The 20,323-nt window shown below is 43.8% G+C and overlaps 1 protein-coding gene across 2 annotated transcripts in view; it reads right to left on the bottom strand.

Moving 5' to 3' along the window:
• The window catches only part of LOC119187392 (importin-4), a 227,334-nt gene that overhangs the window by 170,192 nt on the left and 36,819 nt on the right, over positions 1-20,323 (bottom strand). For both annotated transcript variants that reach the window (XM_037435539.2, XM_075878604.1), the window contains exons 5-8: positions 16,192-16,324; positions 1,956-2,092; positions 1,838-1,880; positions 232-297 (exon numbers count right to left, since the gene is read on the bottom strand). In XM_037435539.2, coding sequence (XP_037291436.2) covers positions 232-297; positions 1,838-1,880; positions 1,956-2,092; positions 16,192-16,324 — 379 coding nt within the window. The remainder of the gene's footprint in view (positions 1-231; positions 298-1,837; positions 1,881-1,955; positions 2,093-16,191; positions 16,325-20,323) is intronic.

Below are 20,323 nucleotides of genomic sequence, written 5' to 3'. Positions count from 1 at the left end.
GTGCCAATACAGCAACAGCACTACGATGCTGTGTTCTACCATTCTGCTGTTGCACATAATCTGCACCCCCTTCTCAACTGTTGTGGAACTAAAGATAGGTGCTCGACTAGTGTGCTGCTGACGCAAGTTCATAGGGGCTAGAATTCTTTATTTTTCTGGTAATAGTACCCTCTACTCTCACAGTGTTGTAAAGAATTAGTGAAATGGAGTGTCAATAAATTATCCACTCACCTCATCTGAACCTGCTAGTCTTTGGATAACGTCCATGACAAAAGGAATTAGTGCTTGGAAATAATTCTGGTTGACGAATGAAAAAGTGAATGTTCCTTTAATCTTCTGGAGATATCAAATTTTTGTTTGATTTATTAAAGTTCTACAAAATATTGTCTATAAAATGTGAAAATGTTATGTACTATAATAATATAAATACAGAATACACATTATCATGTTCAAGGCCTTTATGGTACAGTAATGTCTTTTACAATACTAATGCGTTTTTGCATTTCATCAGTTTTCACAGTGGTCACAGCACAAGTCTGCCCAAGTTACTAATGACATATGATCAGCAAGCATTCAGCTGGGAATGAGATTTACAAATGGTACAGATTTGAATAAAAAAATATAGCCCAGCTAAGTACATGACCAGAACTGCTTTGACGATATACCTATGATCTGTTAGCATACATATATGTGTTAATGAGTGCCCCTTTGAGGTACCATCTTGTAGCTCACCTATGAAACTTCAAAGCATTAGGACAGTCCCATGTAAGAAACTTTGGACTATTTACTAATAAATGTTCTCCTGTCCTCTACTGTCTACTTTTTCTACAGTTGTATGCTGCATTGTTTTACCTTAAGTTAAAAAGCTTTAATCGCAGAAAAATTTTGCACATAACACATTTTCAAACAGCGGCATGAAAATTCACTTGCCGATTGAGTTCTGGCCCCAAAACTCCGCTGTTATTTCATCAATTAATTTGACTGCCATCAGGAGCTGAATGGGTGCTATTTCCCTGTATTTGAGTTTTCTTTACCATTTGAACGCACTCTAGAGGCAGTAATCTTAAAAAAAACGTTTTCTAAGTTGTACTACTTGAGATGAACGGGTGCTTAAAACCAACACCATTCCAGGCCATGTGTAAAGTTTACTAGTATTTTTGCACACTGCAAGGAATGATATAGATCAGATATCAATACATTCAACACCAAATCAAGCAAAATCTCGTGATCATATTCGAAAGGTGTCGGCTCAATTCTACTGCCTTTGGGCTACACAAGTGATAATGAACAACCACACAGCACGACAATGATAAAAAATTTAAGGAAATCAAAGCTTGCTAAGTGTGAAACACCGAGGAATTACAACCAGGCAACAGAGGAGGTACCACCTGCTCATAAAAAGTGAATCCTTGGCAATCGTGGTCCAACAAAAGAAACTAAAGCAGGCACACCTGTAGTAGCTACTTGTGGTCTATGCCCATAAGAAAATACATTTTTTGAGAGTTTTTTAATTATGAGGATTGTTCATTTTTTTTTTTTTTGAGAATTCCCCATGCAATTATCATGCTGTTAATAGATGAAATGGCAAATAGAAGTACTACTAGTCCTACAAAATAGGTTAGGGAAGAGGGGAAGACATAGGTATGTATTTGGGTTTAGCCTGTATGGAACATCATACCAGTTAACTTCCTTTTATTTTGAAACAGATGTTCTTAGGCCACTACAATGTAAAACATCAAACAAAGCAATGATCCCATTTTAAATCATTGAGGTCTCACATTTTAAACAACAGACTAAAGAAGTAAAATGCTAAGTTAAACAAAATACCGATACTCACAGAATTATCTGTGCCAACGAATCTGGCTAGTGCTGTCATAGACCTAACAAAAGAGGAAAGCAAAATACATAAAATTAAACTGGCGGTACAAAGCCAACTTACTTAAGTGTGGACTTACTTGATCACATAGAAGCAAATTTCGTCATCACCACACCTTTGCAAACATTCACCAAAAAACTTGAAAAGTGGCCTAAGGTGATGTGAGAACACTTCCGGTGCGACAGAAGAAATGATACTTGTCAAGTGAAAGCCCAGCTAAGGAAAAAAAAAAATGAATCTTGACACAATGCACAATAATAGATTACGAACAAAGTAATGTAGTGAAAGATAGGCGTGAGGAGGAGGATAAATCAAGGATTTATTTCTTTGCTAGACACAACCTAATAAAGCCAACTGACCGTGAAGCTATGGAAGGTGTGTACAACATTATTTCTAGTCTATATCTGCAGTGTAGTAATTATGACATAAACGAAAAGAATCAATGTGGGTAGTGTAGAAAATGCGAAGGAGAGATCCAGACCTAGACATCTGGCTACATCGAAGGCATTATAACAACTGAACGAGCCAGTGTCCGTGGCCATTGCTCGTGCCCATATCCCTTGGTCTTCCTTTATTTGCAACAGGTGGAAAAGTAACTTTGCCACTGGTACAGGCCAAGTCTACAACCTTGAAATAACACGTTCGTTACTCTGTCAATTAAGCTTGGGTGGCAGTCATTTTCTTGTTAATGTTATTGTGTATTCCTGCAAGAGCATGTAATCCTGGATATGTTAGGCACTGCTACTTATAGCCATGACGGCGAATGTGGAACACTCCTTTTATGCCAGCTGTCAAATCACACCTACCCTTAATTTGTATCTTACTATACGCACTGATTAACAAAAGGTTTGTAAAAACAACCCTCCGCTGCTTTTTTAACACTTTCAGAACCGCCCCATAAACCGTCGGTCATATCGACTGATAGTTTTCAACGCCTTTTCAAACTAAATTTTTTTTGCGCTTTGACATGTAGCATTTTCTGCACGGTGTTTCTAACATTATTCTTTCATTTCCGGAGGAGGTCATTTTTTTTTTTTTTTCTCGAGAGTATCATACCTGCTTGTGCGTGCCCTTATCTTTTGTTGTGAGCAGAAAAGGTGCCAGTATTTCATTTTCTACTATCTTGCTTCCCTTCCTTTCTACAATGACCTTCTCACCCAGTGTGGCTTTAAATGTGATGCAATAAAGCAATACGAGGTTCTTTTTCTCGGCACGAGCTTGCGCCCTTTACTCAGTCAGTCGCCATGACTGATACATGGTGTCAGAAGTGGGCACTTCTCTTTGAACCACCACATTGGCCCTGACCACTGCAGAACCGCCATGGAAAGCATCAAGCCACCAGAGCCACTATGCATAGCCGGAGACGGTGGGGAAGTAGGAAGACAGAGATTTGAACTGTTCCTGAAAGCGACAGAATGCACCTGCAAGGCACAAACCAAAGTGGCAAAAACAGTGCTGTTCCTGAGTGTGGCCGGCGAGGACACGATTGAGATTTCCAACAACTTTGTTTTCACTGACGAAAAAGGCAAAAAAAAACTACACCACCGTCGTCGTGAAGTTTGAAGAATACTATGTCGAGCAGGTATGTGTTCCGCACCCGCATACCGTCTAAAGCAGAGCCATTCGAGAATTTTGTGCAGCATCTACAAAAGCAAGCTGAGCACAGCAACTGTGGAAATCTGGCAAATGAAATAGTTCAAGACCAGATAATATTTGGCCTAAATAAGACGAAGCTGAGAGGGAAAATCTTCTGAGAGAGAACAATTTAACCCTCGCAAAAGCAATCGCGACGTGCAAAGCAGCCGAGACCTCTGCACGCCAAAATTCATTGTGGTAAAAAAAAAGCGACACCCAGGTTGATGCAGTCATTTCAAGCCAGGCATGACGCCCACCTCAACAGGGCATCGGGTGTTCCAAGTGTGGAAGATCACATGGCCCTCGGCAGTGCCCAGCTTTCGGAAAAATTTGTTGTTAGTGCAGCGGACTGAACCACTTAACCGTGTGTTGCAAATAAATTACTCGGGTCGCGTGAGTATATCACAAAGATGACTTTGACGTTCTCGACATCTCAGTCAGCGCAGTTGACACAGACTGTGAATGGCTCGTCAAAGCGACAATCGAGAAAAAAAGAGGCGTTGATGAAAGTTGAGATGGAATCCCAAGGCAAATCTAATACCGCCATCAATGTACAAAAAACTGAATGTCGGACCCCTCGAGACCAGCATGGCAACTCTGCTCTCATACAATGGTGGCATCATCAAGCACTGCGGCACAGTCTCTGTACTTGTCCTCATCGACGACAGAAAAATCTGCACAAACTTCTTCGTGGTAGGAAATAATTATCAGGCAACCCTAGGGTTAAATGCAAGCGAACACCCTGGGTTATTCCAGCGAGAAGTCGGTGCCGTAGCAGCTTGCACTGTTCACGCAGTTGTTAATGAATTTTCACTGCTTTTCCAGAGAACTAGCCGGATCAACCGCGAGTACAAGATAGTGTTGCAAGACGACACCGTCCCCACCATCCAGCCCATGCGAAGGGTTCCCTTGGCGTTGCAGCAGCCACTTCAGGAGGAGCTGACGCGTATGGAGCAAGAGCACATCATTCAAAAAGTCAGCGAACGAACAGACAGGGCAAGCCCTCTCGTTATTGTATGGAAAAAAGATGGCAAACTACGGGTTTGCATGGAAAACAACCCGAGAATAATCAATTCATTGCTCAAGGGAGAACGTTGTCAAATGCCCCGTCGAGAAGATATTTGAAGCTGAGCTAGCAGGCACAAAATGTTTCTCATGGCTAGACGCTAACGCCGGCTTCCACCAGATTCCGCTAGACCAACATTCATCAAAAATATGCACATTTGCATCAACATTTGGTCACTACTGTTTCCTCCAACTGCCGTTCGGCATCTCGTCGGTATTATGTAGTCACTAGCGCCCCCCTAAAACTTGATTCAACTTGCTCAATAAACGCCACTCCCATCACGGAGTAGGCCTGCCCTCGCTCGCTCAACAAGGCGTTCCCCGTCACTCATTTCTGTCGCGCCCCATTCTCATAATCGCGACATATCGAAACATAACATGGTGTCAGAAGTGAACTAACGCAACGATAGTAAGCATAGCCTTTCCACTCATCTCACCCCCAAAGCAGTTCGAGCCGGGCAGCAATCCCGCGGAAGCTTGGTCGGAATGGAAATCGGCGTATCAGCTTTACGAAGCAGCCTGCGAATACAACACAAAGCCAGAAGCAACACGGCGAGCACTGCTACTTCCCGTCATGGGCCCAACAGCACGAAAAATCGTTGAAGTCTTCCGTTTTCCGTCGCCAGCCTAAGGTAAGCTGAGAACCAACACGGTGGCAGCAATATTTGAGCGATTCGACGAGAGATACCTTCCCTACAAAAACGTAAAAACGTGACGCAAGCGACAGCCATATTCAACACCATGTGCCAGAAAGAGAACCAGCCGTTTGACGACTTCATTGCTAAAATTCAGCATCAAGCGGTAATGTGTGACTTCGGTGACAAGCATGACCGCCTCCTTGGTGACAGGATCATCGTCGGCATCCGAGATGCAGCACTTCGAGAAAGGTTATTCCGCGAGAAAGACTTGACACTGGAGAAAATCATCGCTACGTGCAGATCGGCGTAAATCTCAAAACAGCATGTGACCTCGCTAGCAACGACTTCGCATGAGCAAGAAGCAACTGTGGCCAGATTGAGCAAAAAAGGCAAGCGATTTCGACAACCTGACAAGCATCACACGAGAAGGCAACCAGCGTATCATCTAAGGAACGCGCAGCCCACAGAAACAGCAGCTCAGCGTACGTGCGGCAGGTGCGGAACAGTGCATCAACCCCGACAATGTCCCGCCTACGGCTCAACATGTCACAAGTGTGGAAAGTTTGGCCACTTCGCGAGTGTTTGCCGTCAGAAACAATGGACAATACAGAAAAAAGTTCACGTTCTCTCCGACCAAGGGGACGACTCCGAACAGGAGTTTTTAGGAAACCTCACAGTGGACATCGTGGAAAGTGCATAGTCTGACTGGTTAGAGTGTGTCGAAGTGAATGGTCGTCTCGTTAACTTCAATTTGGTCACGAGTTCAGATGTCAACATTCTCCCAGAGCAGCTAGTACTAAACTGGAACCCGCAACCAACAGTGAAAGCTACGAATGCCAAGGTCACCACGTACCTAGGTGAGCAGCTCAACATTCAAAACGAATGTCAACTCTCTTGTTCGGTGAAAAACAAACAAAGCCTTGTCAAATTTTTTCTGGTTAAAGGAAGTCTCAAGCCATTATTGGGAGCAGCTGCATGCTCAGAACTAAACTTGGTGCGCAGAGTTAGTAACGTCGAAGCAGTAGGAGAGGCTTGTCCTCCTCGGCAGCTTGAAGCAGTACTTCAAGAATTTTCTGACGTATTCGAAGGCATTGGCAGACTCCCAGAAGAGTGCAGCATTCACCTACAGCCGGATGCAAAGCCTACAGTTGCAGCCTCTCGCCGTGTGCCATGTGCACTTGAAAAGACAGTCAAAGCCGAACTTGAAAGTATGGAACGAAATTCCATTATCAAGCGTGTAACAGAACCGACGGACTGGGTGCATGCCGTTGTTATTATTACTAAAAAAAGACGGAAGTTTGCGAATATGTCTAGACCCCAGGAACTTGAACGCGGCAGTGAAGCGACACCACTATCGCATTCCTGTTGCTGAAGAACTCTTTGCACAACTCAATGGGTGTACTGTTTACAGTTCTGGATGCCAAGAATGCATTTTGGCAGCTAGCGCTTGACGAGAGCAGCTCGTACTTGTGTACATTTGCCACACCATGAGGACGCTACAGGTTCCTCTGTGTACCATTTGGCCTCAACATTGCTTGTGAACTCTTTCAGCAGGCCATTGACAGTATCTTTGAACGTCAAGCTCTTGTAACGCCATACTTTGACGACATTTTGGTAGCATCCAAAACACTAGATGAACATGTTGTTCACTTGCGTTAGTTCTCAGCATAGCACGAGCTAACAACCTCAAGCTGAATTATAACAAGCTCAAGCTGGGTTTACCAACAGTCACCTACCTAGGACATCAGCTGACACAACAAGGCGTCACTCCTGATTCCAGCAAAGTGAAGGCTATCAATGCTATACCAGCACCAACCTGCAAAAGCGGAGCTTCTTTGCTTCCTCGGCATGGCGACTTACTTAATGAAGTTTGTCCCAAATTTTTCTGCGAAGACGCAGCCCCTTCGAGAACTTCTCAAATCTGATGTTGCATGGCACTGGACGCAAAATATGACCGATGCATTCAATGACATTAAGAGCAAACTGACAACAGCACCAATCTTGCACTACTTTGACCCGGCACAGTCTATTGTCATATCCACTGACGCAAGCTCCTATGGAATGGGCAGTGTCCTCCTTCAGCACGGACACCCAGTTGCCTATGCATCCGCAGCACTCACACAAGCACAACAGCGCTATGCGCAAATTGAGAAGGAACTGTTAGCTGTAGTATTTGCCTGTGAACAGTTCCACTATTATATCTGTGGTCGCAGCATTGTCATTGAGACTGACCTCTTATTGATCTTCAGTCTAAGGACTTCCACAAGGTCTCACCCAGGCTACAACGCCTACTACTTCGACTTCAACGCTACAGCGTGAAGTTGGTGTATTTGCCAGGTAAACATTTGACTATTGCACACACTTTGTCTCATGCACCTGATCCAGCAGAGACAATCAAGACATCAGACCAGGAGTATCAGGTTCTAGCCTGTACATTGGTGCAAGCGTCAACTCCGAAGCTAGCAGAGATAAGAATGTGCACAGCTGCTGATAGCACACTCCAGTGTGTAGCGTCGTACATCCAGAAAGGCTGGCCCAACAAGATCTCAAAAGTTCCCACAGTAGTGAAGCCCTACTACTCAATCACAGGTGAACTTTATGTAACCGATGGCTTTTTGTGTTATGGTGAACGACTTGTTTTGCCAACGGCATGTAAAAAAAAAGTGCTCTCAACGCTCCACCTCACCCACCGAGGCATTGTATCTTGTAAGAACACAGCTCGCCAGAGTGTCTACTGGCCTAGAATAAGCCAGGACATTGAGCAGATGATAACCAACTGCGAGGTCTGCCAGCGCCATCAGCGGGCTAACCAACGAGAGCCACTCCTCGACAGAGAACTACCAGCACGACCTTGGGAAAAAGTGGCTTTGAACTTCTTCCACCACAATGGCGTGACATACTTGCTTCTAGTTGATTATTACTCTAAGTACGTCGAGGTCAAGAAAATGGGTATAACATCAGCCTCATCAGTCATCACAGTGCTGAAGGATATCTAAGCGCGTTTCGGCATACCCTCAGAGGTTGTGAGTGATCAAGGTCCTCCATTTGATTCAGCCGACTTTAGAAACTTCAACAAGGAATGGGACATCGTTCACAAGCCCACATCACCTTTTTCCTCGTGCAAATGGGCAAGTGGAAAGAACAATCCAATCCATTAAGGCATCAATGTTAAAAGCACTGTCTGAAGGCAAGGAACTCGCAGCGGTGCTATTGAACCGCAGAGCTACTCCAATGAATGGCCTTCTTTCTCCGGCAGAGATACTTATGGGAAGAAGGATAAGAACATTTATTCCAGCCCATCCCAGCACTTTGTTACCGCACTATCCACACTCGGTGCTCCAAAGAAACCTTCAGTCAAGGCAGCAGGCACAGCATGAGCATGCAGACCAGCATGCAGACCAGCATGCTCGTCAGCTTCCCTCCTTATCAAGAATACGCCAGTGTGGTTTTGGCAGGAAAAGAAATGGGAGAAAGCAGTCGTAACACAGGTAGGCCCAGAGCCACAGAGATACACCGTTACAGCAGCCAATGGTCAAGTGTACATGCGCAACCGACATCATTTGCGAGTGCGGCACCCCCCAAGTGACCCCCAGTCAACACCTGAAGACTACTATCCTCTTCAAACGACCAAAGAAAATGTGCCCCACCACACCTCACACCCGAGTTCTCTCCCTGACCGTCCTTCAGACAACCGAATGGTGTTACCGCAACCTTTTCCTAAAAAGACATGCTCGGGAAGGCCAGTGAGAATCCCTTCAAGATTCCTTCTGTGATCAAATTTTCATTTTCTCATTTTTGTTTTGTTCATGTGTGGTGGCGTGTGATGTAGTCACTAGCGCCCCCCTAAAACTTGATTCAACTTGCTCAATAAACGCCACTCCCATCACGGCGTAGGCTTGTCCTCGCTCGATCAACATGGCAATCATAAATAAATAAATAAATAAATAAATCGCCGTCACTCATTTCTGTCACGCCCCATTCTCATAATCGCGACACATCGAAACATAACAGTCGGCTAGGAAAGTATTTGAGAAGGCACTAAACAAAGTATTTGAAAGCATGCAGGCGTACGTGTGTATGTGGATGACGTGCTAATTTGGGGAAGTGAGAAGGAGGAGCATGACATGTCTTCAGAGTCCGCTCAGGGTGGCACATTCTGTAGGCTTAACATTCAACGCACAAACATGCAAGTTCAGAGTGCAAGAAATATATTTCCTGGGAGATACCAACAGCGACACAGGAATCAGCCCTAATCCAGTCTTAGTCAGTTTAGTGCCGATGCTAAAGCCCGGCAACAAGCTTGCAGTACAAAGGTTGCTGGGCATGGTAAATTATTTCAGTAAATATGTGCCATCACTAGTCCAGAAAACAGTGGCTTTGCGATCTCTTATCAAGCAAGACGTAGTGTTTGAATGAACACAAGAACATGATGAAGATTGGTGAGACATATGCGAAGCACTACACAAAAAATCGCTACTTGCCGTTTTCAACCCATGCAAGCAAACTAAAGTAGCCTCAGAAGCCTCCAAGAACGGTATCGGATCCACCCTTGTGTAGAGTTACGAAGACAGTTTGAGTGCAGTAGCTTACATGTCAAGAGCTCTGACCGACAAAGAGCACAATATTCCCAGATAGAAAAAGAGGCTCTCACTCTGGTATTTGGTTGTGAGAAGTTCTCTCATTTTACATACGGCCGTCCACTGCTACTTGAAAATGACCACAAGCCCTCATTGATATTTCGAAGAAGCCAATTGCAGATATACCGCCTAGGATACAGCGTTTCTTTTTAAGACTTCTAAGGTTAGACTAAAACTTGGTGTTTGTGCCCCGCCGCGGTGGTCTAGTGGCTAAGGTACTCGGCTGATGACCCACAGGTCGTGAGATCGAATCCTGGCTACGGCGTCTGTATTTTCCATGAAGGCAAAAATGCTGTAGGCCCGTGTGCTCAGATTTGGGTGCACGTTAAGGAACCCCAGTCGCAATTTCTGGAGCCCTCCACAACGGCGTCTAGCATAATCATATGGTAGTTTTTGGTCGTTAAGCCCCACATATCAATCAATCAAAACTTGATGTTTGTTTTCGAAAAACAGATGGAGATGGCGGACATGCTGTCAAGAGCACCGGGCACTGGCGACTTCACGGTTGTGGACAACGGCAACGTCAAAGTTCTCGCTACCAGTATTGTGGCAGCACTCACGAGTGGAGAGTGCAGCTCGAATGGCGCGCGACACCGCCTCAGACGCATACATTCAGGCTGTCCTCCAGCAAATTATGAAAGGAAAACTCGTCACAGGCCAACTTAAAACCGTGGCTTCTCAGCCCTAATCAAGAAAATATTATTGAAAAGGGCAAAAGTAGTGATCCCTACTAGTGATGTTCTGTGCAGAGAATTTTCGCCTGTCACCTTGAACCAAAAGAAAAAAGGGAGTATTCGTGATATTGCAGAGAATTTCAGGAGTGGTTAAATTTTCCTATGATGACCGATAATTAGCGGTCACAGTGCACCTTCATCTGCTGTAATCGGTTCTGACGCATGCACCACGCAAGCATGGACTTTGAGAATGGTTTCAATATTTACGAAGAGCGACTTCTAGTTCACTAGCGGTGTTAGACTTGAAGCTCGCAATATGCAGTGTACGAACAGTATATGAAATAATTAAGTCATGCTTTTGTTGTGCTGCAGTGGAGGGGTTAGTCATGATTTAAAAAGTCGCCAGTACGTGATACACGTGTAATTATAGTATGTGTGTGCGTGGATTGAGGCAGAAATTAGTACTTTTGTGCAGGGAACTTCGCTGGGAATTTCGTCAACGTTTGCAGGAAAAAATCCCCGAAATATGAAATTTTCATTTCTCTGAATGGGAATTCTTTGGCATAGGACGGAACATCACTGATCCCTACATGCATGTGGCTTGAAATTCTAAAGCGGGTATACGAGGGTAATCTCAGTGCAACTAAGTGCAAATCAAGAGCAACACTACTGATATACTGGCCAGGTCTCGACAATGATATTGAAGCTCTGATTAAAAAATGCCCAGTTTGTAGAAAGCACGCATAAAGTCAACTGTACGAGCCGCTAATCATGCGTCCGACGCCAGCGAGCACATGATTTCAAGTTTGGATCGACGTATTCCAGTACACTGGCAATCACTACCTGTGTGTGTACGATCCGACGTCCAACTTTCCCAAAGTAGAGCTGCTGCATGGAACCACGGCCCATGCAGTCATCGAAAAGCGCAGCGCAATTTTTTCATGATATGGAATTCCCATGAAAGTATGCATAGATAACGGCCCCAGTGTTCCAGTCGCAAATTCGCTCAGTTCTCGAAAGCGTAAGACTTCCTTCACATCACGTAAAGTCTGTACTTAAGATCAAACGGGCTAGCTGAAAGAGGAGTTCAAATCATTAAACAAATTCTAAAAAAAAACTTCTCAAGCTAACGAGGACTTCTGGCTTGGTATTCTGGCTTATAGGGCAAGTCCGTTGGAGGACGGTCGGTCCCCCGGAGAGCTGCTTCAAGGATGCTGCTTACAGACCCTGCTCCCCAAATTTCACGAACAGCAAACAGTGGAAGTGAAGCACAAGCAGACAAGCATTCATCATTTACACCTCTCGTCTCTCCAAAATGACGATGTTGTGTGCATGAAGAAGCGTTCACGGTCACGAAAGGGCAGAGTGGTAGCACCAGCAGGGTCGAGGTCCCGTTATGTCAAGATGGGCGACAACAGGATGGTACCGCGAAACCGCCAACATTTGCTGAAGACGGAGGAGCATCTAACCATCACATGAAGAAATGAGTGACAATTCTGATGAGGAGACAAACTTATCTTGTGAAGCCCACTAGCCATCAGCAAACGTAACACTGCGATCGACGAACATAGTATCGCCGTCAGCGAACGTCACACCGCAAGCAACAGCCCCGCGGCAACCTTCACCAATTTTAAGAAGATTGCAGCAGCAAGTTAGACCACCCAAACGCTTAGGCTACATGAGAAACTTTCAACAGATCAGCAAGTGACTGAAGTGTTTTTTAAAGCAAATTATTTGTTGACGAGAGGGATGTATCATACCAGCTTGTGCGCGCGCTAATTTGTTTTGAGCACGAACGTTCCAGTATTTCATTTTCTACATCTTTCTTCCCTTCCTTTCTGCACTAACCTCCTCACCCAATGTTGCTTTAAATGTGATGCAATAAAGCAATACGGGGTTCTTTTCCTCGGCATGAGCTTGTGTCCTTCACTCAGTCAGTCACCATGACTGATACAGCAACGGTGCTGTTGTGACTCTTGTTCGTGGGCGCCATGCTGGCCATGAGAAGCATAACCGGGCTGCGTTCGCATGTCGGGAAGCCCCAGCGCTCTTATCTCAGAACGAGCGTCAAGCGGCAAGAAGCAACAAAGGGATTATAATGTGGCAATTTCGACCGTTCGTGAGCCAATATCCCTACATGGCTTGTTTGGTGAGATGGCAAGGCAGACCGACCACGAGGTCGTGTGTAAGCAATTAAAGTCACTAATCCTTTGCTGCCCTTCCAGGGAGAAACGGCAGCAACAACCCAATCGCCAACTTGTTCCGTGAAGAACTCCACTTTCCCGCTCTTCAGTGAAACTGACCGGAGGAGCATTTGCATAAAGAGGTGCAATGACTATTTGGTGACCGTGTGTCCGACGCCATCGTGGCTGGCGTCATGTGTGTGATTGGTGTTTCAATCACGGAGGAGGAGCACAACGCTGCAATGTTCTGAACGTGGCTCTGAATCGTGGTTTGACGGTTCATTCATCATGCTTGTGGTTTGCGGAACTCTAACCTCTCATGCTCTAAATAGTTGTAAATAGTGCCAGTAAACCTGTTTGTTTTTCGATTCCCCAACTTGTGAGCATCGTTTCCTCCACCCGAAGTTGCGCAACACTACCACAGGAGTACGGGTCCGACAAAACCCTGGCTTATCGGTATCCCTCGTCAATGGGGAAGCGTCGGGTGGGACCCCGGTTCGCAACAGCACACAGTTGCAGTTTATTTCGGGTGCAGTTGCGTTAGCTGATCAAGGGAATGGTGTCAAGTTCGCGACTTGGCACTCTTGAAAAACGACACGTAACTCGTGATTCCGCTACTTGGACAGATGAAACAAGTAGCAAAGAGTCAAAAACCTCCCTCCCCGACTTCGAAAGCTCAGATTTCAGTTCGAATGGCAAGTCACGGGGCGATCAGCCTAGAAGCTCAACAAGTAGACAAAGCTTAGTTTTTGTTTTCGTTCAGCTTGCTCTTGAGAAAGCTTGCATGGTCGTTACGTGTTCTTATCTCTATGTGGCAGAGTTTCAACAATAGATTAACAACGCAGACACGAATCGTCCTTGCACTGCGACAGGCACCTGGTTTATACATGAGCGATTACGTGGGTGTGGCACTAAGAAGCCAACCAAAAAAATTTCTGACGGGCCTTGACTTTTTTGCCTTTTTTTTTCCCTATGCAAGTGATCACTACAATATGCAAAAACACAAACAAATACAGCTAGATGAAAATACTTGGAAAAAACAGACGCACGCTTGTTCGGATGGGTCATGGGAAGAGGTGACACCGAATGAAATGAAAAAGTTCATTGGCCTTATAGTCTACATGGGCCTCGTCAAGGTTCCATGTCTGAAGCTTCACTGCAACGTCGGAGAACTCTACAGCAGCCTACTTCCACAGCGAATAATGCCTCGATGCTGTTTCATAGCGCTGCTCGCTATGCTCCATGTCGCTGACTTGGATGATGTGAGCCAGCAATTGAGAGGGAAGCTCAGGTTCGTGTGGTGGCTAATGGAGCATGTGATTCAGATGTCGGCAAAGCTTTCTCAACCGAAACGCAATCTTTCCGTCGATGAACGGGTGGTAAAATCAAAAGGGCGATTGGGCATCAGACAATATTTGAAAGATAAGGTCACAAAATGGGGCTACAAGCTATGGGTTTTAGCTGATTCTGGAATCGGATACACGGTACGTTTCAGTGTATATACCGGTAAGAGGGATCACCCAGGACCTCATAGATTAGCATTCGATGTACTTTGCCAGCTGCAGGCAGAATATCTCGATCCAGGGTATGGAATATTCATGAACAACTTCAACACATCGATGTGTTTGTTCAGCCACCCGATTGACCGAAGAACATTGGCTTGCGGTATGACGAGAAAATACTTCCGAGTATTTCCTGGTCAACAAAAAAACACACGATGCATACCTGCCAAGTCTCCCGGATTACCCGGGAGACTGTTTCTCCCGGTTGTACGGGTCATAGAAAAATCTCTCGGAAATCCAGTTTTGCCCCACGCATCCAGTGCTTTGTCTGGCCACTTGAGCAAGCTGTCTGACCATGTAGTAAAAAGAATTCTTTTTTTAGCGATTATAGCAAGGTTCAACTCTGTTCAATGTAGTTTTCGAGAAGCGAAAATAACGCCAGAACATGCAGCCCGCGGAGCAGGAGCAGTGAAATCGCGCATGGCTGTGCAGTTCTTGAAAGCCTACACATTAGCTAAAAAAAAAAAAAAAGCTCCATTGTAGCAGAGGGAGCGCAGTGGCCCTGTTGTACAGTTGATGCTTTTGCTGGCTTTTAAACGTGCCAGCATTCCCACACCAAAGAGAATAAAAAAGGAGAGCAAAAAGGGAGCGCCTCCAGGCTTGCTTGACGTGACTGATGAGAGCGTTTGCAAACTCTTTGTGGCTGTTCTACTGCAGCCAGCAGTCAGCACTTTACATTGACATGATAGGAAGCGGCACAAGAACTCGGGCGGACAAAGAGGGGCAGGGGGGGGTGACACAGGGGGGGTGACGCAGGGGGGGAGGGGGTGACGCTGCGACGCACCTTCACTCTCCCCCACCTGTACCCGGAAGGCTTATGCCCACACCTCTCCACACACTTTCTGTACCTTTCCTTTATGCGACTCCTTTCCCCTCTCCTCAAGCCGCTAAGCTGAACCCTGCTTCCACAAAAGTTCCTCGAACCTATATAAAACGGCAAGGCTTTAACCAGCCGCTTCAGTCAGTACTTTATAAACTTTTTTTTCTCTTTTTATAATTCGACCGTTTTATTTTTTTTTGTCACTGTCTCTTTTATTCCCAAACCCCCTTATTGAAGGCTCCTACCCCATATTCTTACCTTTTTCCTCGAACATTCCTGGTTTTTTTTTTTTTTTCTCAACTGCAAGGGTTGCCGAAAAGAGTGCCTGACACTGCCTGTTTTCTCGGCGAGCTGGGGGAAGGCGAGTGGTCGGCAGGACTGTACTATGGTCCTTTGTCCAACAAATTAACTCGTAAGCAAGCGAAGACAGGCCTCGCACGCAGAGCGATGTTATCGCATGTGCCCTTTGCGCGACGGTGACCGCCGGGTAGTTTCATCTCTGCTTCAGCTGCGTTGGTCCCTAGCGCTAGCTTTTACTCGCACGTAAAACAGATGAACGATGCGTAAGCGAAGTTATCAAGTTGGACTCTGTACAGATCAGCGGCGACCGCGAGATTCCGCTGACAGTGTTCATATAATTTCTATCGCAATACCTGCCCCCCCCCCCCCCCTTGAGTATATCTCCCGGATAGCGTTGCTCCGAACTTGGCAGGTATGACAAAATTGGTGAGGCAGCTCAACCATCAGACTTCAATAGAATATGCCTCAGTGACAATTAGCTTCGATACAAGCTAAAAATTGCTACAGTTCAGGCAGAAGAGAGTGATTTTAACAGAAGCAGTAAGCCCTGTTATAAGTATCACATGCTACTATGTATTAGGATGTGTCTCAGTTGACAAGAGAAACAAAAAAGTATATAATGCAAGCACTTCCATTAAAGTGAAAAAAAGCAGCAAAAGTGAAACATAAGGCTAGTAAGAGGAGATGGTTTCTATTTAAACACCACTGTCATACAGTAAGTCTTAATCATATTTTACTAATTTCAGTAAAACAATAATATAAAGAAAGTTGGAAAAAAGCAAAAGAGATCCCAGAACTCACTGCACGTTCCGCTACATTGCTGCTGTGCATAAGCCTATCCAAGAGCTCTTCTAGCTCTGCCCATCGTGTCCTTTGGTATTCGTGCTTGGCTATGACTGCCACCAACTGGCCAATCGCCAAGATAACTGGCTGTCTGTGTTGTAAGACAGAGGCCCCAAGACACACAGTCAACAACACATTTTCAGCTCAAATAAGGCACATTAATTATAGGCAAGAAGAAAGCAAGTCACCACCCCATAAGAGAAAAAAGAGATAAGATGCACTATGCTAAAAGAAGAAAAAGCACTTTATAACACAATAAAGCCTATTATTAAAAGCTTTGTGAATAATGCCCAATTAGTTGACACAATCCAAGAGATCCAATTAAATTTTACATATGAACAGATAACCATACACAAGCAGTTCTGCCACACTAAATGGTCAAGGGCCTACAGGTGAAACTCTGCAGTTCATTGTCAGGCCTCTTCCAACAATGCAACACACCTACAGCGGTGCGCTGTCAGGCGTTACAGGCTGTCCAAATATCGCCAAAAAACTACAACACGCAAGATCAACAACAAAAATAAACAACCAATGTGTGTTTCCTGCTTAGCCGTTTTTCTTTCGCAGTGCTCACAACTTTTAAAATGTTTTTGGGCTGCAACGGCTGTAAAATTGATAGAAATTTCAGAGCCCAAAAGTTTTATTTATATGATCACTATACGTAAGAACCCAAGAAAATTTTCCTGTTCCTCATATGTGCACCATACAATTTTCTCAAAGCATGAACATCTGCTCTATAACACAAAAACTGCACTTTATTGAAACAAGAAAGTAATATTATAGATCAACCACTAAAAAAGAAAGGATGCTTTGGATGTGGTCTATACAGAAGCAATTTGCTGGATACACTGCATATGCAGGACACCCTGTGTACTGCAATCAAATTTATGCAACACTGATGAGCTTTTGGAGAGAAAAACGTTATACATATTTAACTGCGCGGAAATAAGAATAAGAACAAGTTAAACCCCATCTGACACATTGAGAGTCACTGCTGTACATTAAAGGCGACAAAAAAAAAGCAAAATATTTACAGACACACAAGTATGGCAATGGCTGAATGTTTGAAAATATCTGTACTTTAAGAAAGCCTGGTGCTGTAATAAACTGTTGTAATATCTTGCAAATTTCAAAAAAAAACATACTTCGATTATGCTGCAACCCATCAGATTCCACAAATAACAAATTTTATGCCTTGCTCTGTGGTGGCTAAAGGAAGATTAAGGCAGATTCTTAGGCAGCAAATACAAACAAATTTAACCCCTTCTGTGCAATGAATAAGCTGGGTTCTCTAGCACAATTCAGGTAAAGTGACCCAAGACAAACTCAGCTCACTGATGGCAGTTCTCTTCATCTCACACCACCAAAGATGAGCTGGCTTCATCTAAGCACTTTGAAATACATTTGGTAGACGACAGCACAAGGCATAAAAAGCAGGACAACTTCATTCGGTGGCGGAATTGAAACACACATTGGTACCTAGGGTCTTCAAATACCAAAATTATGTAAATTTCAATGCACATTTCATTGACTTCTTCACATTCCACTCAAGAAAGCTAAAACAAAACCTGACTTTAATAATACCCAAACTTTGAAGATTATGAGTACAAATCGTTGAGTGAATGTGGCAATGGTTGAGGCAACAACACCACAAGGCATCGAACTTGTGGGTGCACTCAGCTTGATATAAAGTAAGAATGATAAGATGAGACCTAAACCAACAATTTGTAGGATCAACTGCTTGATGCAGTATCGCTCAATTCACAACATCACTTGATTGAAGTGTGCCTAAAGCAAGGTATATATAAAGTTCTGGTCCCTTTTTATCTCTGTCATGGTGTATTTGCTTCACATCTGAAGTTTCTGCTATAATTAATTTTTCGATATTGATCGAGATTTGAAAAAGTAAACACTTAAAAACTCCACTTTTTTATATGAAGATTCTCTACAATCAAAGAAAAAAAGCCAATAGTGATCATATATAGGGACGACAGCGCTGCATGGAAGGGCTCACATTCAACCATATCATTTAATTTGACATTTTCTCAGTTCCAATTTAACATAACATAGTTACAGCCACACTAATTGACTAAAAGTGCTGCCAGTACTGGATTTGACATTGTGAGAAGATCTGCTGATTTTCAAAATACCTAACTACTGCCATCTGAATCTCAGAACTGAATACATTTATGGCATTATCAGGTGTCATTTTGAATTATCGGCCTTGTAAATGCTGATATTTTTTTTTTCCCCTATGCAAGCTTTGCTGCGCAATTTTTCCCCACAAATGTAAGTCTTCAGCAGATCAGCGATTTTGCTGAAATATAAATGCTTGAAAACCAGTGACATTATAATGTGTGTCTCAATTTTCCATGACCTGTGGTCTCGTGTTATGATCAGACAACAGATTCCAGCAAGTTTCTAAAATTGCTTTGTTCGTCTCATGGGTATGCCATACTCTTGCTGCAGCCCAGTATCACTGGGTTTGCATTCTTCAGTGAATTTTGTTGATTTTATGTTCTTGTGGTTTTGTCATTGATTTGGACAATGCTCAGAGGCTGCTGCGCTTCGCTCCTCAGCAAGACACAAGAATGGAAAATAAAGTGTTACAAAACTAAGGCTCTAGTTGCTCCAAAATCAATTCAAAAGCTAAAAAAAAATGGCTGTGTGAGTACTATTACATTTGCAAAGATAACTATTCAGTAAGCTATGCTAAACGGACTGATGAAACAGCGAAGCTGATGGCATGCAGTGGGGTTGAATGAAGTGGCATGGAAATGGTCAATGAGGTGGGGAGCAGTAGGGTGTGTCATGGTGAGTTGTGTAAGTAGCGAGAGTGGTGCCACATATCCGCAGGGCGATTTACCCTCTTTCTGTGAGTAAATCCTACAACGATGTACGACTGTTCCCAGAAGTAGAAAGCTAGACAAAAAACAGCTAAGTTGTTAGAAACAAAAACATCTATGCTAGTTTATCCGCGTACTGAACAATACGTCACAGATACTAGCACACTGATCCCAACTTTCTTGCTCTCAATAATGACACAGACCACAAATGCAAGCACTGTGGGGCGAAATTTTTTGGAGCACAATTTGGAGGTACTGGCAATCTGAGTAAATTGCTAGTCAGAATGCTCAATATGGCTACTGTGATTACAACCCGACGATCGTGTTGAACACAACCTGGATTAGTTCACAATGTAATTTCACAATGAAGTTAATAAAATTTCCAATTTTCGTAATGCCACCCCATTGTTTACATAACATGAAAATTATTCATTCGAATGCATATTGTGGCACAAAAAGCAATATAAACAACATGGTCGATCAGAGAGGAGCTAAAAAGTTGCATAGAAAAACTGAAGTTCACGGAGCTGCCACGTCTTTTCCGCTGTGAAGCACTGCCATCTTTGTATTCTTGAAAGCTCAAAGTTTCACCTTTCAATTCCCACCTCTTAGCACACAATGACCGCATAGGAAAAAGGAAAGAAGAATGAGAACAACAATAAAGGCCAATCTGATAAAATTCACTATGTACCTGGACTTCTAACAGGCTGTTGCTAATTGTGTACCAACAAAGCAGGAGGCGTGCTCACCCCAAGAAAAACATCGTTGATTGGCCATTTCTTTACCAAATCACTTCGTGATCATAAACAGTCATGAATGAATCAATGCTAATTTTTAAAAGTTCAAAACCAAGAACAACCACAAAAAGCAGTTTTTATACGATCCCATGATGTTAGAGAGCCTGCTTTGTGCCTGCTAGCAGTAAAGTTGCTGTACTTGCGTACGCCACTAAATGTGTTTAACCAGGGGTGCAACAGCCGAAATGCAATTTGGAGCAATTTTTGGAGCAGCAAAATGTTACTTTTGGAGCACTAAAATCTAGTTTTGGAGCAGGTTGCGGGAAAAAAAACATGCATTTTTATCATAAAATACCAAATTTGCAGCAGTATAAAAAAGAAGGCTTACATTTAGAAAAAAAGAAAAATAAGATACATGTATAAACCATTCAACATCATGTAAATTATGCAGTGTGAACATGAGTACAGCTATTTCAATGAAAGTAGTATTTTGAACCAACCCTTAAA

Source organism: Rhipicephalus microplus, chromosome X, assembly GCF_043290135.1.
Source record: "Rhipicephalus microplus isolate Deutch F79 chromosome X, USDA_Rmic, whole genome shotgun sequence".
Taxonomy (NCBI): Eukaryota; Metazoa; Arthropoda; class Arachnida; order Ixodida; family Ixodidae; genus Rhipicephalus; species Rhipicephalus microplus.
This window is presented reverse-complemented; position numbering and strand designations above follow the sequence as displayed.